The sequence below is a fragment of the Gekko japonicus genome, unplaced genomic scaffold, assembly GCF_001447785.1.
Source record: "Gekko japonicus isolate JY-2015 unplaced genomic scaffold, Gekko_japonicus_V1.1 scaffold460, whole genome shotgun sequence".
NCBI lineage: Eukaryota > Metazoa > Chordata > Lepidosauria > Squamata > Gekkonidae > Gekko > Gekko japonicus.
In genome coordinates this window covers 110,263-137,184 of record NW_015173688.1, presented here as the reverse complement: position 1 = coordinate 137,184, position 26,922 = coordinate 110,263, and the positions used below count along the sequence as shown (strand labels likewise).

Below are 26,922 nucleotides of genomic sequence, written 5' to 3'. Positions count from 1 at the left end.
ATGCGGGAAGCGGGGGCATGTTGCCCGGGTGTGCAGAGCAGCGAACAAGTCGTCACCCGCATCATCGCCCCGACGGCACCAACGTCCCCGAGCCGCACCGAAAGACGACAGCCGACAGATGACAGGAAGCCTGTCATCGGAAGCCACCATTTTCAGCACAAACAGCAGACAGAAGATCCACGTCACTCTCTGCCTCGACGGCGCGCCGTGCGAGATGGAGGTGGATTCCGGGTCGGCGGTAACCGTTTTGTCGACGCAGACGTGGCACAAGCTGTTTCCAACGCGGAGTCGGCGGAGGTTGCAAGCTGCGGACACCCGCTTGTCCGATTTCCAGGGAAATCGAATTCCTCTGGCAGGGAGGGATTCGTTCACAGTGGAGTTCAAGGGAAAAAGTGCTGTGTTGTCATGTTTAATAGCTGAGGGGAACCGAACCAACCTGCTCGGGTTGGACTGGTTTGACCCTCTGGGTATTGCTGTTGTGGGAGTTAATACTGTTGTGGAAAATAAATGGGCTGTATTATATTCTGAATTTCCTGAAGTGTTTGGGGGTGGTTTGGGAAGGTATAACGGTCCCCCAGTGTCTTTTGACTTGGATCCTGGTGTTAGGCCTATCCGCCTTAAATACAGGAAGGTGCCCATTCCGTTCAAGGCAAAAATCGAGGCCGAACTCGATAAGTTGGTTGAGCAAGGGGTATTGGAACCAGTGCCTTTTGGCAAATGGGAAACTCCCATAGTAACTCCTATTAAACCTGACGGGTCAATTCGGATATGCGCTGATTACAAGTGCACCATTAACAAAGCCTTGCAGCAGCATTCGTACCCTGTCCCGGTCATCAGCCACGTTTTGGCGTCACTGGGAGGGGGCAAGATATTCGCCAAACTCGACCTAGCCCAGGCATATCAACAACTCCCAGTAACAAAGGAGGCGGCTGAAGCTCAAACTATAGTAACGCACAGAGGGGCGTTCAGAGTGAACCGACTCCAATTCGGAGTGAATGTCGCACCGGGGATTTTCCAAAGTCTCATGGAGGGGTTACTGAGGGGGGTGCCTGGCACGGTGCCGTATTTTGATGATGTGCTAATAGCGGGCAAATCCGAAGATGAATTGTTGCACCGAGTTAGGGAGGTGCTCAAGCGTTTTTCCGATGCGGGGCTTAAGGTAAAAAAGTCCAAATGCCTGGTGGGGGTCCATAGTGTTGAATTCTTGGGATTCCGGGTGGATGAGTTCGGGGTCCACCCCACAAACGATAAGGTATCCGCAATACAGCATGCACCACGGCCACAGGGGAACAAGGAGCTCCAGTCCTTCTTAGGACTCCTTAATTTTTACCACGCCTTTTTGCCCCATAAGGCGTCAGTGGCTGCCCCATTGCATAACCTCCTGCACAAGGACTCCAAGTGGAAGTGGGGCCCCGAGCATGAGCGAGCGTTTAAGGGGGTGAAAGAATTACTGTCATCAGATGCTGTGCTGACTCATTATGATGAGAACAAGCTACTGGTGTTGGCTGCTGATGCGTCCCCATATGGGGTGGGGGCGGTTCTGAGCCATGTTATGCCGGACGGACGGGAGGCCCCCGTAGCGTTCTATTCCAGGTCGTTGACAGCAGCAGAGAAAAACTACGCGCAGATTGATAAAGAGGCTTTGGCGCTTGTTTCTGCTGTTAAAAAGTTTAATGACTTTCTGTTTGGAAGGCGTTTCATTTTGGTAACGGACCACAAGCCCTTGCTAGGGATCTTTGCCCAGGACCGGCAACTCCCTGATGTTATGTCCGCTCGCATGTTGCGGTGGGCATTGTTCCTCTCAGCATATGAGTTCGACTTGGAACACCGGCCGGGTAAGGCAATTGGACACGCTGATGCGCTCAGCCGCTGCCCTCTGCCCGGCCAGGACTTGGACCCTGCTCCTGCTTGCTCAGTTCTGGCTATTGAGGAACTGCCGGAGGCACCCGTGTCAGTGAAGGACATTGCTGCTGCGACAGCAAGAGACTCTGTGCTCAGTCGTGTTCTAAACTGGGTGTGGAGGGGGTGGCCGGCAGGGACTTTAGAGCCGGAATTCAAACCGTATAAAATGCGGGAAAACGAGATGTCCGTATCCAAGGGCTGTCTACTGTGGGGAAACCGGGTGGTTGTGCCTCATCGCTGGCGCGAAAAAGTGCTGAAATCACTTCATGAGGGCCATCCCGGTATGGTACATATGAAAGCTCTGGCCCGGGGATATGTGTGGTGGCCCGGGTTGGACGCTGACATTGAGGAGTGGGTTCGGGGGTGCACGCCATGCCAGCAGGCGAGGGCCGACCCACCAACCGCCTATCCGCAAAAGTGGGAATCGGCGGGAAAGCCTTGGTCAAGGCTACACATCGACCTGGCGGGCCCGGTACAAGGGCAAATGTTCTTAATTGTTGTGGACTCATTTTCAAAATGGTTGGAAGTGGCGCCAATGTCTACCACCACTTCCACTGCTGTAATTAATGTGTTGCGCCGTCTTTTTGCCACACATGGGTTGCCTGATGTTTTAGTGAGCGATAACGGCGCTCAATTTGTTTCTGCCGAATTTGTACAGTTCCTAACTAACAATGGGATACGCCAAATGACTTCTGCCCCGTTCCACCCTGCCTCTAACGGCCAGGCAGAAAGAATGGTCCGCACGACCAAAGATGCGCTTGCAAAGCTGACATCCGGGGACTGGGGAGTGAAACTGGCGTCGTTTCTCCTGCGCCAGCACGTAACTCCATGTTCGGCTACGGGCCGCAGCCCAGCCGAGTTGTTAATGGGGCGACGCCTAGCGTCGTTGCTGGATCGCTTGCATCCTGACCTCAACGACTTGAGGCCCCAGCAGCAGAGTGTTCCCTCAAAGGTCCGCACTTACGAATGTGGGGACACGGTCTTTGCGAAGAACTATGCCGGGGGACATTCGTGGCTTCCAGCCACAATTACTGAGGTAGTGGGCTCCCGCATGTACGTTGTCCAGGTTGCGGACGGGCGCAAGTGGAGGCGACACACTGACCAGTTAAGGCAGCGGTGGGCAACTGGCCGCCCCAGCTCGCAGCCGTCTGAGTTTTCCGACCCCGAGGACCATCCCATACCTCTGCCAGAGGTGAGTACTGCCGAGCCTGCCGAGCCCAGTACTGTCCCTGAGGGAGGGCAGACCCCTACTCTTGGACCCACTGCAAGGGATGAAAGCGTACCTGACCCACTCGAGAGTGAGTCAAGCAGTGTGCCTCCAATTCAGAAGTGCCCTGAACCTCCTCTGCCGCGGAGGTCTCAGAGAGTGCGCAGAGTGCCCACCTACCTAAGCGATTATGATTGTACATAGTGTTTTTGCTTAGGGGGGAGGGATTTGTTATGTATTGACTTGAATGTAAATACTGACATGCGAATCGCCTCATTGAAACTTAATGTTAAGCTTCAGCCTGGGCTAGGATCCTAATGTAACCAATAGGAGTCCTAGCCCAGGGAGTGTCTACCAATCACGTTACAAAGCGGGACCGCTTGTGATTGGGCATTGTATCTTCAATCTCATAGGTTGTTATCTGTACAGGGGGTGTGGCTACATTAGCCGGGAGTGTTTAAATATAGACAAGCCAGTGTATGTTCTGTTCTGTGATGGGTTCTGGCTGGCGATTGTTGTACCGCAATGGAGAAGTAACTGAGCTGAAGAATAAACCGCAATTCTTGCTGAATCACTCTCCGACTCTTTGTTAAGCGCACGACTTAACAGATCCAATACTGGGCAAGCAACATAGCTTTGAACACTGACTGGCTGTATGAAAGTCAGACTTTCATAGTTCTTTGTAACATGCAAGTAGATAGCATGAACTGGAGCTGGCAACCAACAGGCCAGCTTCTAAGATCTCTGATGATTGATTAATGTCTCACATCCTCAGCTTTTCTCCAAGGAGCTGAGAGTAGCATGCAGAGGCTTATTTCACTGTATCCTCATAGCAGCCCTTTGAAGTGACTTGCTCCGGACTATAACTAAGGACCTCCACATCAAGATGTCTTCTGGGTACTCCTCAAAACATATTTACAGTAAGCAGAGTTACTGAGTTGATTAAAATGTATGCACTTAAATAGGTAGAACTCTGTTTAGGATTGTATTTTGAGACTCTTCCCATTCAGATGAATACTAGGAATTTACTAGATTTCATAAACACAGTTGCATTTTGATCATTCAAGTCCATTGACAGGTCGGGGGTAGGGAGGGGGTAGGAAGGAGCCCACTGATATCCAAGCCAAGATGGGGAGCTTGGATTGCTTGTTGCTAAATGAAAGTTTATACATAGTGGGTGTTTCGAAACATGGTGGGGTGGGACAAATCAACAGGATACAATAATCTCTGGCTATAAGTTCTATAGAAAGGACAGAAAGAGGTGTGTTTGTGGAGGTATCATTATAGAAAACATTAGGGGAATGAACTCTCTGACAGAATCATTATGGGTATAGATACTAGGCTCTAAAGGTTATTTAAAAGTAGGAGTGTACATTTGCCCACCTGATCAAACCCTTAAGGCTGATCTTGAGACAAAGAATGAAATAAGGGAGGTAACTAAAGCAGATAAGGTTGTAATGCTGGATGACTTCAACTACTTTGCTACTGACTGAGTAAACATATGCTTGAATCATTCTATAGAAATGAGGTTTCTAAACGTCTGGTTATGACCTTTAAAGCCTTTCATGACCACATATTTGGCCAGGGATCCTGGAGGATTGTTGTTGGGTTTTTTGCCCTCTTCTGGGCATAGAGCAGAGGTCACTGGAGGTGGGGGGAGGTATTTGTGAATTCCCTGCAATGTGTAGGGGGTTGGACTAGATGACCCTGGAGATCCCTTCCAATGCTAAGATTCTATAGTTCTATGATATTTGAAGGACCATCTCCTTCCATATGTCCCTGTGTTTGTGAAGGGCTTTCAAGTTTATGGTTACACCAATTGGAAGAGACCACAGTGCTATTAAGTTAAGCATTCTTATCAACAGAAAGTTGCCCCTAAAGTCTAAAACAGTAACAATTGGTTTCCAAAGATGGAATTTTATTATTATTATTAACAAAAATGATGGGAATAGCTAGAAGGAAGCTGAAGGGGAAAATGCCAAGGCAGTCAAATTGCTAGAGGATGCTTGGAAGCTGTTTAAAACAATACCAATTGAAGCCCAGATAGAATGAATCCCCCAGGTTAGGTTATCTACTGCCAAATCTAAAAGGATTCCTTCATCCCCAAGTCACAACTGCCCCAATGAAGTGACCACAAGGCAGCACAGGGTCTGGCAAAAGCACCTGTAAGTTAATAACTAAGCAATTAATAAATAAGCAAGAAGAGAATTTGGGGAGCAGAATGCAACAATGTAGCAAATGACATTCAGTGTTGTTAAGTGTAAGGGGGATGCACACTGGAACAAAAAAAATCTCAGATCTGAACATGTGGGACTGAGAAGAAAAGGGTCTTTGGGGATAGCTCAATGGAAGCATCAATCCAGTGTGCTGCAGCAGTGGAAATGCAAACTTTATGCTGAGAATTATTAGAAAAGGGACTGAAAATAAAATAGCCAATGTTGTAATGCCCTTGTATAGATGTATGGTGTGACCTCATTTGGAATACTGTGTGTAGTTCTGGTCACCATCTCTCAAAAAGAACATTGCAGTGCTGGGAGAAATACAGAAAGGGCAGCCAAGAATGTTAATGGGTTGGAGTACCTTCCATATGTGGAATCTGGAATTTTCAGTTTGGAAAAGAGATGATGTGCAGGGAGAGACATGGTAGAGATTTATAAAATCATGCAAATTGTAGAGCGAGTGGACACACAAAAAAAAAATTCTCCCTTACAAAATACTAGAGCTTGGGGACATCCAATGAAGTTGGTGGGCTGTAGGTTCAGGGTGGACAAAGGAAATACTTCTTTGCTCAACAATGGATTAAAAGATAGACTTCACTGCCAGAGGACGTGTTATATGGATTGCCTGGATCTGATTATAAACGTGCAGGGCAGTACACATGTACAAGGGTTCTTTATACTCTATGTACACGAGGGTCAAATTGCGAGAGATACCAGTGGAAGGACGAGACCTATTGATTGAATAAATGGAGTTTTATTGTAACTAAATAAAAAGCTTAAACTATTAACTCATGCAAAAATAATAACAATAGATCAACACACACAAAGCTAAGAAACAGAGAGGTGATCGATAGTGACAAGAAGGTGCTTGGTTTTAGATTAGGGTAATATTCACCTGATACTCAAGTCTGGAATCCACATGGCAGAAGGAGGACATGGCCAACCAGCAGTTCACGTCAAAGTTTCGGACAGAGTCTGAGGGTACACTCTTATGGCCGCCCAAGAACTGTACAAAGGTTGAGGTGTGGAGTACCAGTTTAAATATTTTGGGGGGAGCCAGGGCCCACGGTGTAATGAGTAGCCAGATTAAGCTGGGTACATGCGGGATGCTTGGTTTAAACTTCTGAGGTTGGGGAAGTCGCCAGTGTTTGTGGTTGTGTGTATCAGTGGCTGGATATTCAGTGTGGAAGGGTGCTAGACCCTCAAAATTACTTTGAAGGAGACAGTGCAATTTACCCAGGCGATGGCATTAGGGATTAATATGGTAAGGATGGCAATCTTTGTTGATTGTACCGGTCATGGGATCCTGTGTACATGCTTGCTCTCAACACTCCTATTTGGCTTGGTTTCTCCTGGGCCTGTTAGGCTGGTTCAAAAATGGAGTCTTTTCTGTCTCCATATTGCCTGCCTGTGCCAGACCAATGTGAGGTGTTTGACCCTGGTCTTACTGCCATTCTGGCTGCTGCATCCCTCCAAGGCTTTTGGGGAGAGTGAGTTTAACACAGGTATATCGGGAGAGGTAACCGATGTAGTGATGGCCACAGGCTTAGATTTCTTTATTAGACAGATTAATGGAGGATAGGTCATTCAGTATTTACTAGACACATTCAGAGCCAGTAAACCTCTGAATACCAGTGTCAGGAGGCACTGTCAGGGAAGTCCTTGGCCTCTATGCCCTTTTATCAGCCCTCCAGTGTAACTAGTTGGCCACTGTGTGAGATACAATGCTGGACTAGATGAATCACTAATCTGAACCAAGAGGGCTTTTCTTATGTTCTTAATTACCTCACTACTTTAGGCCCACTATGGTGACATAGCCTTCTAGAATTTTGTACCCCTAGGCATCCCCCAGCTAAGCAGCCCTGCCCAAGACTTTATATCAAGCTTTATGGCCAAGTAGAGAGGGATGTTACAGCTGCTGAGTTGATGTAAAGTGCTGCCAGAGTCATTCATGTGACCGTGTCTGGCTTGCATAAACACATCAAAATGTCTTCTTTCCATTTTCCTGAGCTCTTTATGTGCAGAGGCAAAACTTCTATAATACAGATTCAGTTTCTTGGTTGCATTCTGATTATTTTGTTTGTTTGGTTTTCGCATTCTTATTTTCTTCACCAATGTATAGTCCACTATAGATATGTCATAGCTTTCACTATTCTTGATTGTATACTCTAGAAAAGTCAGGATTCTCCTCTCTTTAACAATTAATATAAACAATTTTTAATTAATAACCTGATCCAGGAAACCTGAAATACTTGGATTTAAGCTGATTTAGTTTTGCTGACTTAAATCAGATTAAATTGGTTTGAACATGAGTGCTTTGATTTAATTTAGTTATGACTCAAACTGTAAATTAGAACAAACACAGAGCACTTTAAGGTCCACTGAATAACTTACGCAAATAAAGCAAAAGCAACAGAACAAAAAAAAAATCAATCTGGAGAAAGAAGTACCAGCTATTTACCGCTAATGGTCTCAGCACACTTGATATAAGCAACCACCAGGACAGTTTTCCAGGTGAAACATTACACATGTGTAAGAAGGCCTATGTAAAAGAACAGAAAGTATAAACTTTTCCTCTGCCATAAATCATAGCATGTGATTTAAAAAAACCCAAGAACTTCAGAACAGGGGAAATTACTGCTTGTGCAAAGTGTATATATTAGTTTTGGTTTTTGAAGTAAATTGTACCAATTATGAATTATGTGGCATATATAATTCAGTTTTTGCAAATGTGGCTGTAGTTCATGTCTGTCTGTCTGTCTCTCTCTCTCTCTCTCTCTTTAACCCTTGGGAATCCTTTTCTGCACATCAGCTATCCTTATTTACACTTGATTTTGAAGCAGACAGCACTTTTTTAAAAAAATATCAAGAGAAAATAACTAGCCCAAAATAAGAACAGCACATAGAGCTTCATATTTGCTGTATACATGCCATTGTATACATGCCACTGAAACAGAGCAAGATGATCAGTACCCATAGGCAGTAGTATGTATTTAAACAATCAAAATTTGTACTAAACAGATCTCTTATATTAATGGAGCTACTAAACTCTCTCATGGATCACCGCCTTGACATGGCGAGGGGGCTTGCATGGTTCGATGATGCTGTGGGCTATGCCGTGGAGGGTCACCCAAAACAGACAGGAAACAGCAGAGAACTCAGACAAAATGTGATCCACTGGAGAAGAAAATGGCAGCCCACTCCAGTATCTTTCCCAAGGAAACCCCATGGACAGTAACAAAAGGCTAAAAGATATGACACTGGAAAGTGAGCCCCTCAGGTTGGAAGGTGTCCAGTATGCTACTGGGGAAGAGCAGAGGGCAAGTACGAGTAACCCCAGACAGAGTGAAGTGGCTGGGCCAAAGCTGAAAGGATGCTCAGCTGTGGATGTGTCTGATGGTGAAAGGAACATCAGACGCTGCAAAGAACAGTACTGCATAGGAACCTGGAATGTAAGATCTATGAATCAAGGTAAGCTGGATGTGGTCAAAAATGAGATGGTAAGACTGAACATCGACATCGTGGGAATCAGTGAACTAAAGTGGACAGGAATGGGCAAATTTAATGCAGAAAACCATTATATATACTTCTGTGGCAAAGAATCCCATAGAAAAAATGGTGTTGCCTTTATAGTCAACAAGAGAGTGTGAAAGACAGTAATGGGATATAATCTCAAAAATGACAGAATGATGAGTCCAAATCCAAGACAAACCATTCAATATCACAGTAATTCAAGTCTATGTCCCAGCCACTGATGCAGAAGAGGCTGAAGTGGACCAGTTCTATGAAGACCTACAACACCTCATAGAACTAACACCAAAAAAAAAGATGTCCTCCTCATCATAGGGGACTGGAATGCTGAAGTAAGAAGCCAATAGGTAACTGGAATAATGGACAAGTTTGGCCTTGGAGAACAAAATGAAGCCGGGCAAAGGCTAACAGAGTTTTGTCAAGAGAACACACTGGTCATAGCGAACACCCTCTTCCAACAACCTAAGAGGCTCTTCCAACAACCCTCTTCCAACAACCCTCTTCCAACAACCTAAGAGACTCTACACATGGACATCACCAGATGGGCAACACCAAAATCAGATTTAATGCTTTCACTATTGTTTCCTTCCTTTTAATTATCAACACATACCACCAAACATTTTTATAACTCACCAACTCTTTTTATCTACCCTTATCCCTAACTTTCCCTAATTACCCCCTTATATTTAAATTCAACTATACATATATCAACTAACACAAAACATAACTTATAATCTATCTCCTATAAATCAATTGTCTATTTTTTTTTTAATTTTTTTACAATAACAAGTCAACTTATCCGTAACTTACTCTATCTATTGACAAACAATTTCACACACCTCCATCCTATAAGTTTTCCCAAAGCTAAAAACACAAACATTTTGGTCTGCTAACCCCAATCCAAACTTATCACCACCTTACTTTATCTGTTCACTATTCCATTATAACAAGCATTTAAGGGTCAATTTTTTTCAATTAGACGTATATCAGCAGCAACATACAGTTCACTCTGTCATATAGTTTGATCTGTCTCCTATAAGTCAATATTCTGTTCTTTTTTGAAGTAACATGTCTGCATGTCTTCTTTCTTTAATTGAGTGGAAATTTTTTCCTAGTCTCTTCCTTTGAGCTTTCAACTCTCTCAACTCCAAATTTTCATTGCCCATCTTTAATTTCCTACCACAACATTTTTTCCTTTCTTTTTTTGGTCTTTCTTGACCTTTAAAGAAACACCTTTGCACATTCTTTTTTAGTGTCTCTGTTTTTAAATAGAAAGGCTTTGTTGATTTCTTTCCCTTTACTTTAGTTGGTGTAACTTGAGATTCTGGGCATCTTTTAGTTTGGTAACATCCTATAGTATCAATGTCCCTCTGGATCGACTATTCCTCATTTCTTTCTTTTTTCCCTACTTGCAATTGTGAACTATATGTCGTTTCTGTAAAGTTTACACACACTTCTTCTTTGTTTAGCATAGATTGGAACTCAATGCACTCTTCCATTTGATCCTTTTTTTTCTAATGGTGAATTATGCGCTGTTTCTAAAAAATCTGTGCAGGATTTTTCAATACCCTTTTGAATCTGTTCCCTTAAAATCTTCAGGAACTGTTCCATGGACAAATCTCCCACCAGCATATTCTCATCCATTTCCTCCTCCTCTTGTGTTACCAACGCCATTTTAATTACACAGTTCAATTCATTTCACTCAAGTTCTTATATTCATACACAATACATAGCCTTTTTCCTGTCCATTTCCATAATAAATCCATGCCTATGGAAAGAAAAAGCAAGAAAAAGTTCTCAAGTTGCAAACACGCCAGAGACTATTCCTGCCACTCCTAATCATCTTCTGGCCACTAAACCTCTCCTTTTCAAGCAAATGATTTTAGGGTAACGTCGCCACCAATTTTCTCTATTACGAAGTTAGAAGTAGTTGTACTCACAAATTCACTTCTTGGGCTTCTTCTTTTGTGTTATTTAGTTGAAGTTTTAAAAACCAAACATGGTTAAAACGGGTGGCTGCAGCTACATAGAACATGTGTCCATGCTTCACCCCACAAGTTGCTCCAGCTTCAGGGCAATAATGGACACCCCTTCAAATTTGCCAGCTGTAGGAGGGGCCAGAACAGAGCCTCGTGCTCCAGTCCTCTCTCCGGGAGGTCTGGCGGAGTTCTTCCAGCAACTGGGAGGCTCCAAAAGTAGCAAAAAGGGGTTGGGTGGCTCAGAGCAAATTGAGAGCCACCCATCGCCGTGCCGTGCCGACGTCCGGTCCGGCTTTCCACTTCTGAGGCCCAGCAGAGGATACAGACCTGGCATTCAGGGCAACACAAGAGAATGGCTCAACACTATGATCCTACTAGGAAGCTGCAGCGGTGAGGGGGTAGTCCAAACTCCATGGCATTCCACACGGTTTCCCTGATTGGTCCAGGATGGGGGCATCTGGTTTCAACTAGTATCAGACAGAGGGGAAGTATACCATCAGTATCCACAAAGCATCAGGGAGAAATACTATGCCTCATCCATGTTCACACTTGGGTGTGTTACCAAAGTCATAAGGATTGTGATGCACTCCAAAGGGATCTGTCGAGGATGGGCGAGTGTGTGTCAACATGGCAAATGGGGTTCAATGTGGCCAAGTGCAAAATGATGCACATTGGGGCCAAAAATCCTAACTATAAATACACATTGATGGGGTCTGAACTGGCAGAGACTGACCAAGAGAGAGATCTTGGAGTCGTAGTAGATAACTCAATGAAAATGTCGAGACAGTGTGTGACTGCAATAAAAAATGGGCTGGGGATTATTAGGAAGGGAACTGAAAACAAATCAGCCAGTATCATAATGCCCCTGTATAAATCGATGGTGCGATCTCATTTGGAGTACTGTGTACAGTTCTGGTCACCACACCTCAAAATGGATATTACAGCACTGGGAAAAGTGCAAAAACGGGCAACTAGAAATGATCAAAGGGTTGGAACACTTTCCCTATGAAGTCAGGTTAAAATGCTTGGGGCTCTTTAGCTTACAGAAACAACGGCTGAGGGGTGACATGATTGAGGTTTATAAGATTATGCATGGGATAGAGCAGGTTGAGAAAGAAGTACTTTTCTCCCTTTCTCACAATACAAAAACTCATGGGCATTCAATGAAATTGCTGAGCAGTTGGGTTAGAACAGATAAAAGAAAGTACTTCTTCACCCAAAGAGTGATTAACACATGGAATTCACTGCCACAGAAGGTGGCGGTGGCTACAAGCATGGACAGCTTCAAGAGGGAATTAGATAAGGATATGGAACAGAAGTCCATCAGTGGCTATTAGCCACAAGGTATAGATAGGAACTCTCCAGTTGGGGCAAGTGATGCTCTGCATTCTTGGTGCTTGGGGGGGGGGCAACAGTGGGAGGGCTTCTAGTGTCCTGGCCCCACTGCTGGATCTCCTGATGGCACCTGGTATTTTTGGCCACTGTGTGACAGAGTGTTGGACTAGATGGGCCATTGGCCTGATCCAACATTGGCTTCTCTTATGTTCTTAACATTTGGCTCATATTCTGGCCCATTTCGTTCTGGCCCCAGGGTCCTGGGAGGTGCAGTTAGGTTTCCCTGGGAGCTTTTGTTTGATTTCCCAGTGTGTCAGAGGGTCTAACTCCAAGGTCCACTGAGGCCCCCTCCCTCACCACTTCCCTTGTACAGTCCCCATTCCAACACATTGCCACGGACTTCATGGAACCCCTACCATGGGCCCCCTGGGCCTAGGGCATTCAGTACATTTTGGTCCTCATGGACTATGCCACCCACTACTCTGAAACTATTTCCCTTCAGAATATGTGTACAGCAGGTGTAGTGTATTACTATTACATTTTTTTCTCCTTCACCTCAGCTTTAATGAAGCACTTTTGTCAAACCATGGGCATCTACTGAATCTTCATCATTGCAGGGCATTCCCAAGTGAATAGGGTGGTTGAGAGGTTTGATCAGATGCTGAAGACAATACTTCACAACTTAGCTCACAATCACCCAATGTGGGACCTCTATTTGCACCCACTGTTGTTTGCGGTACAAGAAACCTCACAAGCCTCCATTGGACTCACCTCTTTTGAGTGACTCTACAGCCACAAACCCCAAAGGATTCTGGACCTTGTGGATGCTCAGTGGGTGGGGCCCAGTTGGGATGAAGTCTTGCTCCTGATGGAATACATGTGATGGCTGCAGGATCAACTGATGAAAGCCATAAAAGAAACCAGTCAGAACCTGGAGGATGCCCAACTAACTCAGACAGCTGTATATGACCAGGGCATACAATTAAGGTCCTTCACAGTGAATGATAAGGTCTTAGGGAATCGCCAGGTACCAACCTAAGGCCAGGGTGACCCATGGCCTAGAGGTGGTACTTCTGCCTTGGGTGTGGCAGGCTTGTGAGACAACCCCAAGACAAGATGGGTGGTCTTCTGTGAGCTGAAATATCTGAGCTTCCTTGTGGGGAAGGGACACCTATGAGAGAGATTCACTGAAATGGCTTACCCTGATATAAACAAATGTTTCCATAAGGCAGGATTTACTTGATAACCAAAAGCAGTCTGTCACTTTTTATAGCCTTTTTCCTTCTTACTAGCCAAGTCTATCAGCATATGATAGATGCTAGAAATATGTTTTGCTCTTGCTTGCACAGCTAACTCTTCAGATTCTGTTAACCCTCTCAAAAATCCCTCTCCTTATCTGTACCATAAAGCTTTTAATGTGTAAATATTGAAACCTCAAAGGGTACAACTCTTTTATTCATTATTAATATATGGTAACCAGCACCTCAAGAACTTATTAGGGTCATGGTCAGATTTAAAAAAATTCTGATAACTGAAGTTAATGTAGAGATAGAAGGTGTGATTTTCTGGCCAAATTGCAAACAGATATGAGGCAGTGCATTAAAATGAAATCAGTATGACTGCAAAATTTCTGCCTCTCATTTTTTTAGGCAAATCCAGACTTCTCATGGAACTTCAACATATATTTGCTCAATATGGGTTATAAAAGAATCCTCTTTCAGTAGGGTTGCCAAATTTAAAAATCCTACCGGTGGGGGAGCGTCCTGCTGCTCCGGGAGCCGGTTGGGAACGTGGCTGCCATTTGAGGGGAAAACTCTTTGTTTTCCCCTCAAATGGCGTGGCCCCGCCCCCAGCGTGCGACGTCACTTCCGGTGACGCGCACGCCGGGGAGGGGTTTCCCCCGGGCCCCGATTCCACGACGTCGGGGAACGGAGCCTCCGGGGTGGGGGATTTCCGCCCTACCGGGGGAGTTGGAAGCCCTATCTTTCAGAAATATCTATTTGATTAACCAAGAGAGCCGGAACCTCCCCTATGCCATCTATCCTGTACATTCGTCAGACTTATTCTTAGTTTCTTATTACCCCAAATACATTTCTTTAAAAGTTTTTGTACTTCTTGCAGTTTCTTCTCTTGTATTAAAATTGTGACATTAGTAAACATAAATATTATTTATGGAAATTATTGACATTTGTATAATGTTAATTCTGCCTACAAATGAGATATTCAGTTTTGAGTAGGCATCTATTTTTGCCATTATTTCAGAAATTAATGGAGTAAAATTATATTTGAAGAGATCTTTATTACCTGTAGAGATATAAACTCCTACGTAATCCCCCAACACACTTATGGATGCATAGCATGCCTCTCCTCAGGTCTTCTTTATTAACAATCCTCATTTATTATTATTTATGCCATTTATTTTTAAATCCATAGTACAGGAAAACTGTTATAACCAGCAATCCAAAGATCCTAATGATTGTCAAGAAGATGGCTCCAATTCAAAGGAAATTAGTTGAGTTTAAGTCACTCAGATATCAATGGGGCAAGTCATTTAAGTGGCAAGTCATTTAAGTCTTGGAATGTTTTACAACATGAATGGGGGGAGGGGCTCTGACTATGTGGCATGAATGGCTCAACTGGAAAAGGATTCAGCCAACCTGAAAGTGACATAGTGCCAGCAGGGCAGGACTTGCCACCATGCCTAGCACTCCTATTTAAAAAAAAAAAAAAAACAACACCAAGGATACTGGGGAGGTGGAGGGAACAGCAAACCACAAAGCCTCAGATGTATCTCAGCCAAGAGTGACAATAAACTTTATTTCCAGGTGGAAGAGGGACAAGAAACACTTCTGCATCACCTGCAACCTCCCTGTGTCAGGTACTGTCTCTCTGGGACTTGTCATTCTTCCTATGTGAATGGGAGCTCCAACTTATCTGTGCCAGATGACCACACTTGTCAGTATGCTTTTAGAGTGTGAAGCCTATTGTTTACTAAGCAACTGTGACTACATCCTTCAGTCCATTTAAAAAGCCAATAACAATGTAAGTGTTCTTTATTTCCAGCTAGGGAGAGACACTGAGTGTTCTACCCCTCACCACTTTCACCCTCAAAAATGGGGCAAGTAAGAGACTTCATATTAGACATTTTCTAGGGCTTTTTTTTTTTAAAAAAAAGTATTTTCCTCTTTGTTGGAAGTGGAGTCACTGTGCTTCATTGTCCCCTTGCAGCCAAGTTGTTTTGCCACCCAGTTCCACTAGATATAAAATTAATTGCGCTTCCTGTAATACCTCCTCCAGAATAATCTAAGAATAGCAAACATAGAATAAACATCTCTATAGCAGGAGTGCCCAGTGTTTTCTCAGCTGGAAATCTGGTGCCATAACTTTATTTTGACTTTTCCCTCTCTACTGCTGTTTTTCCTGCTGGAACATTGAATCAGCCTTGCGGAAGCATCACATCCTGTCAATCAAAGAATGAAAAGGCTGACTCAGAAAGTCTGGTGGAGCAGATCAGAAGAAGCCTGTTGCACTGAGCTCATGCATGCGTTCTAACCACCTAGGATGCAATCCGTCAGAGGATTTCTCTTATAGACATTATGGTGAAACAAACAGAAGCTGCAGAAAAGCATGAGAGTAGGTTTTGTGCAAAGGATTTTCCCATGGATGGTGCCCCAGATTTTAGCTCAAGCAGGCAGTTTTTACTTTGTTGCACTCCAGTACTGTGCATTAGTACTTAATAAATAAGATTGGCCCATTTGGGGCTCAAAGATACAGGTGGTTGGATAAGATTCACAGTAGCCAAGAAAAGAAAAGCTTTCATACTACACAGATAACATACCAGCTAATCGTTGGAAAAAACAGAATTAAGGTAGACTATAGATGCACTGCCAAACATGAATAAAACACCACCAAACTTTTATCAATTTTACCAAAATCCATTTTGTCAAAACTGTTCTGCACTTAATCACAGATGTTTCTATGTGTTTATGCAACTGCAAGCTGTATTCTTGTTGCGTCACAGTATTTTCCAAAATCTTTTATGAACCCAAATTATTGCAGATTAAGGAAATAATTCCAACTATATCTTATAAAGCAGGGGTGTCAAACTCATTTGTTATGAGGGCCGGATCTGACATAAATGAGACCTTGTTGGGCCGAGCCATGTGTGTCATAAAATGTAATGCCAGATAGCAGAGATATAAATTTTATAAAGGACACAAACACAAAGGGGTTCTTTTTTACTTAAAATAAAAACATGCTTTAAACATTAGCATTCTTGCAATATTTTGTTTATTTAACAGTGTCTGATAACTGACACCTCTTGCTCTGAAATATTGCATCAAAATGTCTGTGCTGTTGCAATCTTGAGTATGCTGTTCAGGTGTGTATCTATAAGCTGCAAACCTACAATGATGCAGCAGCAGCAGAACTGGAAGCAGAAGCAGAAGACAGCCAGTTCCACTGTGGGCCTGATAGAAGCCCTCCAGGGGCCTAATCCAGCCCCTGGGCCGCATGTTTGACACCCCTGCTATAAAAGGTATGGAGATGATTTACAATGTAATTTCAGAATGCCAACAATAAGAAAAAGCAATAAACAACCTTTCAAATTAAACAATGCAATACAACCAAACACCCCCTAATGGGTAGGTTATAGATAATAGGTAAGAGAAGTTCAGTATTGATAATTGCTTAAGTGAGCAGGAGAAACTTGATCTGGTTTCTCAAAGATAACATCTTTTGGAGCGGTGGTGTACCAAAAGGGGGCAGGGGTGTGCTCCGCCCTGGGTGGAGCTTGAGGAAGTCAGCTGGAGGGCCCTTGAAGCCAGCATCATGCTGCGTCCAGCGGAATGTCTTTCCTTTTATTTTTAAAATGCAGTTCTGGCTGCAGCCACTAGGGGTGGAGAGAAATCTGAGCATAGCAAAAAACACTCTAGGATTAGCTAGATTTCCCGTTCTCTAAGACTGATGCAAACTTGCTTAACAACAACTGAGCCAGCATATTGATAGCTGCCACAGTAATTGCCAGCCTGTAGGTCATTTTCTCTCTCTTTTTTCTTGCATGCAGCTCAGCCAGATCTTGCAAAGCAGTGGCTAGGGTATTGCAGCAAGATAAAACAACCTTTCCCTCTCTTAATTTCTCTCCCTCTTTCCCACACTTTCCCCTCTTTTCCATACTTCATTTATGTCTCCACCTAATTTTTCCATGTCCCCCTCCCCTTCTCATCTCTATTTAAGAGTAGTATAGTAGCAAACATTTGTTAATATTAGGAACAGAAGGCTCTGGGTTTGCCTGGTACTGTACATTGCACTGGTTCTGCTAGATTTCCACACACACACCCAGACTGTGATTCTGTGCTTGACATTAGTCCTGTTGAGCTGGTATCGTCACAATGATACTGAACTCTGCTGGGCACCCTGTGCACATTAGTACTGGTACTGCTGGGTACTGTGTACACTGCACTGGTTCTGCTGGGTTTACAAAAATGCCCTCCCCCCTTCAGTTTCTACTGCAGAGATTCTCTGGTTTGACTTCAGTCCTTTGGAAACAGTAGAGAATGGGGGCAACTTTTTTGGGGGGGGTAGTGTGTTTCCTAACAACCAGTCAGGTGAAGCTTGTGATTACTATTTTGTAATGGTTTGGCTAGTGTTAGTTAGTAAAAGTTAGTACACAGGAAGACTTCTAGCTCTCAAAAATACCTTGTAGATGTTTGGGAAGGTCAGCTTCAAAATGAAGAACAGAAGGCCTCCCAAGCGCCTGCTCAGAATCCAAGTGGTGTGATGGTTTGTTTTTTGCTGTCAAGTCACAGTTGACTTATGGAAACCCTGTAGGGTTTTCAAGGCAAGAGGTAGTTTGCCATTGCCTGCCTCAACATTAGCCCTGCTTAGATACGATGAGATCAAGCTGTCCTGAGGCAATCCAGGTCAGGGCTAGGCTGAGAGTAATGTGACTGGCCCATGGTCACCCAGCATGACTCAAGTGGGGATTCAAATCTAGGAGGGGGCCCAGCAGACAGCCTGGAAGTGACGGACGAAGACCCAGCAGGAGCAGTAGGAGGCGTGGCCAGAGATACGTACGATCTGCGACTAAGAGTTCCCAAGTAACTCTCATAAACTGAACGGTTTACAGTTGAAATGGATGAAAGAGACTTTGAGCACACTGAGAAGAAAATGGACATTTACTAAATTGGACTCACTAACTCCTAATTTCATTGATTTAAACGGAAAGTTTTAAGTTTTATGACTAACTTTATACTAACCTTTTAAGACCTTCCTTTCTTGGGCTTTTAGTTATAGTGTGGGTTTCTTTATTTACTGTCTTTTCCTGGGTTTTTTTAATTTTTTATCTTTCTTTTCCTTTTCTTTTGTAGGTATGTAGTTGTACCAAAAACAAATAAAGCTACCCTGTTTTCAGGGGATTAAAAAAAAAAAAGTGGGGATTCAAATCTGGGTTTCCCAGTTTCTAGTCTGACACTTTAACCACTACACCATGTTGGCATTCGTGATGGAGTGCTATATTTGAATTTGATTTTTTAAAAACAACTGGCATGATTATATCTATGAAGTTAAATAAAAGAAAATGTTCATTGTCTGCATTTCTTTTCTGGTCCTTATTATTATTTGTTTTATTTCATTATTATTACTGAACATAATTTTGTTGTATTGAGGAGGAGCCCTGGCCAATGTTCTTTCTAAGCTGTGCATGTGAGCGGCCACTTATTAATACAGGAAGCTCCACTTAGTAGCAATCTGGAGCGGTGCAGGGTCTTGCACTGCCCATTGCCCATTTTAAGATTACAACAGTTATATTCTGCTCAGGATGTGAACTGCTCTGCTCAATAGGGGGGGAAATTAGAGGGAGCATTGGCCCTGACCTGGATAGACCCAGCTTAGCCTGATCTCATCCCATCTCAGAAGCTAAGCAGGGCCGACACAGAGGCAGGAAATGGCAAACCACCTCCCAACATCCTATGGAGTCTCTTTAAGTCAGCTGTGACTTGACGGCAAAAGAGAGAGAGAGAGAGAGAGAGAGAGAGAGAGAGAGAGAGAGGTCTTAAAAATTATCCACCCCAGGAGCCAAATAAGCTAGGTATGCCACTATTTTGGAGATCAAAAACACAAGGTGGTTTTATGCCCCCAGGAACTTATGATGTTGGATTTTCCTATTTGCATCTTCAAAACAAATGTAGCCCAGAACACAGTTATAAGATGTTGCATCATTGTAGGGTTATAAGGATCAGACTTCAGCATATAACTCAAATGGTAGAGAAAAGGTCTGGAGGAGCTTGTGACCTGTGGATCTTATACTTTCATATGACCTTTTTACAAAGGTCATTACAAAGATGTACATCTTTGCCCAATATGTGGCTAGTATTGTATCCATATTTTTAAAAGGTAACAGGTGAAAGGTAAGCATTTCCACCCTCCAGAAAAATATAGCACTAACACATTGTGCATTGTAATGTTTTTACCGATTACATATTAGCATTACATCTTTTAAAAAATAATACAGTGAAGTCATAGGCTATGGTGTTTACAAATCAGAACAGTATGCCACTGTCATTTGACATTAATTTAATAAAATAGCAATCTATTTTAGACAGGAGAGTCCCCCTCCGTGTGTGTGTGTGTGTGTGTGTGTGTGTAAAGTATTTCTCTTTAGATTAGTGGCTCCAACAGCTGCAACTGAAACCAGCAATCAGCAAAGCCCCTTGTTTTTATTGGAACTGAAGTGCCTTGTTGAAAATGGATTGGATTACAGGGATCAATCAGCAGTGGGTCTCAGAGGCTAAGGGAACTGTGCCAACACAATGGCTGCCAAAACCAGAAAATCCTAAGGCCAATGCCGGGCCCTAATGTACTGGAAAATCCATTGTTTTACAAAGAGCTTTAGAGACAGAAAATAGATTCACTTGCAGAAAAAAAAGAAAGGAAGTAAGAAAGAAAATCCAAAGTTCTTTTGTTCTATAGCATGTAATAAAGAAGAAAATAAACTCTACAATTCTGTCTGCTTATATTCCTAGCAAAGCTAAATTATCTAGCTTTTTAATGACAGTTTGGGAATGAGATCTATTTTAGCTTGCCCTAGTAATCAGTTCAATGTTTGAAAACTGCTGGAGTCCCCAAGACACCAGGCTAATCTTTACAAGTGTGAAGAGTCATCAGCTGTCATTGGGTTGGTGATAGGGCTGCCAAGCTGCGGCGGGGGATCCGCACGTCTCCACAGGCTGTTTGAAGTCCCGTTGCCAGAGCGACGCGTAGCGTCACATCCTGGCGATGGTGGTGCAACACGTATCACTGTCCCCCGTGGCAGGGATCCTGTGAAGACGTGTGGATCCCCCGCCGTGGCTTGGCAGCCCTAGTTGGTGAGAGTTTACTGACTACTAGTACTTGATAGGCCCCAAACCCCATACTCACTGTGCGCATGTAAAGTTGAAAAGTCCACAGACTTACTACATGATTTCAGCTCTAAGACTTTTATTCAGTAAGAACAAGACAACTTTACCTGGCTCGCAGGCCGGTTTATATCCCCTGTAAACCCCACACCCAAAACACACCCCACTCGCATCATTGGCTATTTACAGTGGCTGAGAGTTCCACAGGCTCTCGGCCGGGAGCCTAGCCCTCTGATTGAAGCGGGCTAGGATCCTCTAGTCCATTGTTCCTAGGAGCAAAGCTCAGAGGTTTAGCCAGACCATGTGGAGCCTTTGTGTTGCACACGGTCTGAGGTAGGTACATTACAAAAGTGCTATCAAGTCACAGCTGACTTATGGCGATAGCATAGGGTTAAGGTCAGACACTAACAGAGGTTGTTTGCCATTGCCTTCCTCTGTATAGCAACCCTGGAATTCTACTACACACCTCTTTATCATAGATCTCTCTTCTCCCTGCTTTCCGAAGATGTTATTCAGAGAACTGTGTAACAATTAGGAATGGGCATGCACTAAGAAAATGTACTTTGGTTTGGTTCGTGGCCAAACCATGAATCAAACCACAAACTGAACTGAGCCAGGAGGTTTGTACATGAACCAAACCGGTTTGTGGTTTGTGGCCCCACAAACCCTGTTGAAAGGAATTATAGTCCCTTCAAATGGGGTTTGCAGAAAGCCAGAAAATCAGCTGAGCAGCAGGAAGCACCTTGCTCCCTGCCACTCAGCTGTATTGGTCTATCTTGTGCAGTCACTTTAAACTGTAAACATTGCAGAAGACAGCCCAAAAAACAGCTACACAGTGGGGAGTGCCTACCTGCTGCTCAGTTGTTTTTGCACCTTTCATAGGGAACAGAAAGCAAGGGTTTAAAGGGGTCACGAAGAGTCGTGAAGAGTCAGACTCAACTGTGCGACTGAACAATAACAAAAAAGTGGAACAGCAGTCCAGGAGGCACCCACTGGATTGTGGAATGCCTCAAGGGGCGGTGCTTTCCCCAATGCTATTTAACATCAACAAAAGCATCAGTTTCTCAATTCACAAACATACAAGTTTCCTTTAGTGTTAAAGAAAGAATATAAAATAGTTTTTTAGTTACTGGGACAGAGGGGAGGTAGCTAGTTCGATTTATACTTGCCTGATCTAGAAGTCTTGTCTGGTTGCAATGGTAATTGGAAGGGAAGGGAAAGGTCCCTGGGGTTGATTGCTCATTCACACTGCTTAGAATGAGCTAGCTAGTGTGTGTGAATGTCTCTGGCTGCGCAACCCAGAGAGATTCAAACAAAGAGCTTTAACTCAAGGAAAGATGGAGGGGGAGTAGAATGTGGCCAGCCAGCAGCCCCGCTTAAAGCATGGTTTCTGCGTTATATACTGAATCTCTAGGTGGGTGGCATCTTGCCAGACTGTGGTCCCACCTACTAACAGGTCCATCCCATGAACTACCCTGATTGGCTCATGTGGAAAGGGGCAGGTACTCCTATGGGAGGGCCAATATTTGAAATACTATCCTCTATCACATGGAATACCATTTGGCTAGGTGTTAAGTCTTTTCTTCCTGTTGCTCCTTTGAAGTACAAATGAAGCTGGCCTTTCCAGGCACACAGGATGCAGTAAACAGGATGCTGTTATACAAATGCCGTTATGGTCCATGCCTTCGTGAAATCTCGTATCTCCAATAATGGGGGATTTTCTTCTCAGAGTTGTTGTTTCTGATCACAATGGCAAACCATGTGCTTCTTGTTCCCACAATGCCTTGCTAGCTGAATGTGTGCAAGCTACACTAACATAAATGCAGGCAAGTCTTTCCCTATGTGAATTCTGTCTCTCAAAATAGGTGATGCAAACAGCTTTCTTTTGGCTCATGGTATACAAATGAATGTGCACAGTCCATGTGTGTTGCTTGTGTATCAGATATAAAAACATAAAATCAGTCTGTCTCGTAACAATTTACAAAAATATAAATGGCTAGCAGAAAGAAAGAACGTTTGCTCACCTCTCTAATAATAGCTTAACTCCATACATTATGTGATCATGACTCATTTGTCCTTTGTCATATAATGGATGATGATATTAATACTAGAACTAAGGATATTAATATTAGGGATGGTAATACCCTTAGAAGTGATGCTCTAATACATGAGATCCAGATCACATATGGGCAAAAACAATGGTATTCTTTAGTTATGGAACCATAATTGTACAGAGGCTTGTTTAAAGACACATTTTTTGAAGAAAAAATGTAGAACAGTTAACCTCCTTTGATATAAGGCAGATTATAAAGCTTCCTATCAGAGTATGGGGGAGACAGCCTTTCTATCTAAGGTAATCCAGATGTGGAATTCAGTTGCTTGAAGTGATTAGACAAATACAAACCCCTGTTACTTTGGAAGATATTTAGCTGATTCAGCAAATGTGAAAGCCATTCTGCCATGAAAATAAGACACGGGGAACATACTCTGCAAGGCACATAATTTAGGTGCAGCAGCAGCAGAAGTGCAGTAGGACTGTGATCAATGACAGCAAGAAAAAGGCCGTTCTAGACTATTGTGTGTAAGAGTATGCATTTTCCAGAATCAACTTCTCTTTTCTTTGTTCTTGAAATACCGATGGAAAGTACTCGCCATTGGAATGTGGAAGCCAAACTGATTTATACTCAACACTTCTTGTTAAACTAAAAACTGTTTTGTCTTTGTAGCTGTTTTGTAAAAGCTGTTTTAAAAGTAGAAGGGGAGATGTGGTGTTTAAGTCTTTCTTTTACTGTGTTTTCCCCCATCTATGTTTTCCCCTACAGGATTCTAGATGTAGATTTGCAAACATAATTGTCTGAAACGTGAAGATACCAATAGACCCCTTCCAATGGCATTTACCAGGTATATTTATAAGTAAAATTTACATTAGAATTCTGTCCTGCGGTTGTAGCTGTAACAAAGGAAGGAAGGTTTTGGAGGAGGTGAATTGTACAAGACAGTGGCACACTGACAATGCTGGTGGCTGATTGCATCCCATCACCAGATGTATACAATTCCAGCCACACAAGGAATCTGATCAGCTAGACACGAGTAAGGAATTAAAATAAGAGCTACTAGTTTATAGTAGCATAACTAATACCCATTTGCCATGAGCACCACTTGATGAACCCCAGGTGTTTATATATATATAGTGATGTGAGTTGAAGTGAGGGGTTTAGGGCCTTGGCCAAAAAGGGCTATAGTAAATGCTTCCCTCCTCCCCCCATCAGCACTGGAGGAACCAAAGGATCTTAAATGTAGGGCAGCAGGAGTCAAATTCCACATATGCTGAAGTAGGATATAGAGTTGCCAGAAGCCCTTCCATCCAGGGACTCTGAAGAGTACACCAGCTTTACTCTACTTTTAGTTACTTTTTTCAACCTTGCCTAATAGGGAAGGATAGCAAAACACAGCCAAGAATATTTGGCTCTGGGCCTGACTTGGCAAATATTTCACTTGTTTCAGATGCTCTGCCTGCTCCATGTTCCTTTGCTCTTCATGCCAAATTTGTAGTCTTTTGCTCAGGGACATGGCTTCATTCTGGGCTCTGCTGACCTTTTGTGCCTATGGCCTGACAGGAATGACACCATCACCCCTCCACACACACACCATAAGCTGTGCTGCTTGTCTTTGCTACTGGTAGTTAGCTCCAAATATCCTCCAAACTCTGAGAAAAAATTGACCTTGGTGATGGGCAGAATCAAAAGGGGGGGGGGGGATGAAGTCACATCGTCAAGCTCATGAGGTCCGGATGTGAAGAGCTTTTGTTTGAAGCTTTGTGTTCCTACCACTCATAAACGTAAAATGCAAACCTTTTGCTTGAATGGGGAAAAAGCTGTAATCTATTATTTATCACATTAATTGATTTGGACAGTCAAGCCAAAAGCATGAGTGGAAAGAAGCAATCTAAATCACTTTTATGAGCAGAGATAGTCAATCTGGGGATTTTCTTTTTACTATGCTGCAGTCAAGTTAGGGTATCAAGCTTCTTAAATTGACATAAACTTCAAATTATAGTTCTCTGAGGAGACATTTCAGTCATCTTGCAATTATCCCTGCTTTCCACACCTTGGGTGATGAGCATGAAGTGAACAGGAGGGCATTCTCTGGTTTATTCCAGTGCTAGGCATTAATGGTAAGAGAACTATCCTTGGAAATAAAGTGAAGTGTGGATCCTGAGCAACAGAGGATGAAAGAGCAAAGGGAAAAATAGAGGCATTGCAAGATCCATTTATGATGGACTCCTGCTGCTGCTTCTCTGTGAGGCAGATCTTCCACCAAAACACTGTTCCCCACTCTTTCTGAGCAGCCTCTTAGTAGTATATTTGAATTACAGAAGTATAACTTTCTGCATGTCCCATCCTGTCATAAAATTATTTGGCTTTTGCCCAGGCCAGAGATTTATTGTAACTCAGCAGGAGCCTTCTTATAAATCCCTTTGGAAATGGCACTTGACACAAAGTAACGTTTAAACAGAAAGGTTCATTTATTGAACAGGCACAGCTGAGTTAGGAATAAGGCAGGGGATGAGAAGTTGAGATAAATTTGGTTGTTTATACAAATTATAATATTTTGAACAGGCAACAGAGTATATAATTGAAGCTTGTATTCCTAGAGACTCAGTTCTTAACTCTGAGCAGTTTGTTTGTCTTGGAGATTTCTTTCAGCAACAATGTGTCTTAATAAAGTTTCCTGGAAAGTTAGGACTTTCTTCCTGTATGTAAATACTTCCCTTGTGGGATTATAACTTTCCCTTTTCTATTCTTGAAGAGTCTAGGACTGTTTCCCTTTTCACACAAACCAGGGGTCCCTTCTGAGTTGAACCCTCTGAATAACTGGGTAAGAAACATCCTCCTCTTTCTAGGAGCAATGATACTTTCTGTTTGGCTAGACTGGCAGTTTTCAACCTCCTGTCCAGTCTCTTCTGTCAAACCTAAGCCCCAGTTCTGGAGAGTGTGAATAAACACAGTTCTGCTAGGGCTGTCACATAGACTTTAAGTTCAACTTACTGATGAGTTGTGCACTGTGTCAATATACCCCAATTAGACCACAGTATGATTTCACACTTTTACAATGTATGTCTTTGAATAAGTAGTTAACTATATTGTACTTATGGGTTGGATCCTACCAGTTTACTTTGCTATATACAGAAGCTTCTTCTGGCACAACAAGCATTCCTCAGGGGAAAAAGCCTCTACTGCCAACATAAAACTTTCTGTACTAGAAGAAGGGTCCACACTTAGTGAAATGGAGTGGTCGTGTTACCCAAAGGGGCCATTTCCAATTAGTTGGGGGGAATTAGCATAGGAGACTGTGCGAGAGTGGGCAACAGAGATTGAAATACCAACATTCATTGGGATTGTCCATGTGATAAATCTCAAATAAACAGGCAATTTGTTCAAAATAGTATTTTTTTTGTCCCGGTCAGCCGGCTCCCATTCTCCCGGGACTGGCCAGGAGCGACCCCAAACAGACTAACTCACCAAAAAGGGAAGGCAGACCATCGGCATCAAATGCGGAGGCAGTTCGACAGGAGTTGCAGCCACGGGGGGAAGAAAGAAGCTGCACAGAGCTCGGGGGTCGGGCAAGAAGACATACCAGAGAACCATGAAGGGGAAATAAATGGAAAGAGGAGACGAGGGAGGGAGGAGTGGAATTCAGCCTGCAGAGCAGAAAGCAGCCTCCGTACCCAGCAATCGACAGCAGGAAGGAGGAGCCACCCCACCAGAGCAGTCAGCGTGGAATGTTATAAAGAGGGGCGGGGCTAAGCAGGAAAGGACGGGGCTGTTACACGAGAGGGTGCTGGGAGTGGGGCATGGGTATAAGAGGAAAGAGAGGCTGGAGATCGAGGAGGACGAGACACAGATGAGACTGGGGAAAGTACCTGAAGCTCAGAGAGACCCACATCCCCATAGCCTGACTGGCTGAAGGTTTGGTCTGTGCAGACAGAGGGATATCCCAGGTGAACCTAACCTGATCCCCTGCCTGACTGAGGTTTCCTTTTGCCTCCTTTCTTCTTGTCTCACCCCTCCCCCAGGACGCTTCCTTGAGCAGAACCTGGTGAGCAACTACGGTAACTGGAGGATTGCCACCTGAGGCAGAACATGGACCTCACATTTTTATTAACAGAGAAAATGAGGATTTTTTAAAAAAAAGTTCATTCAGCAAAACACACAACAGTCAAGAGCTAACTGGAAAGGTAGGGAGGAGTGGGGAAACAGTGTTTTAGGAAGTGGGTGATATTTACCAGTCTTGGAGAGGACCGCAGAAGCAGCAGATCTTGATAAAAATGACCAGTTTTGTTCTGTGAGGGAAAG

The 26,922-nt window shown here is 43.6% G+C and overlaps 1 protein-coding gene across 1 annotated transcript; it reads left to right on the top strand.

Annotated features, from left to right (window-relative positions):
- LOC107120432 (uncharacterized protein K02A2.6-like) lies at positions 1 to 26,701 on the top strand. The gene is made up of 3 exons (XM_015423130.1): positions 1 to 238; positions 357 to 2,981; positions 26,643 to 26,701. Exons 1-3 carry the CDS (start codon positions 1 to 3, stop codon positions 26,699 to 26,701), a joined length of 2,922 nt encoding a protein of 973 aa, XP_015278616.1.
- Positions 26,702 to 26,922: the final 221 nt, after the last annotated feature.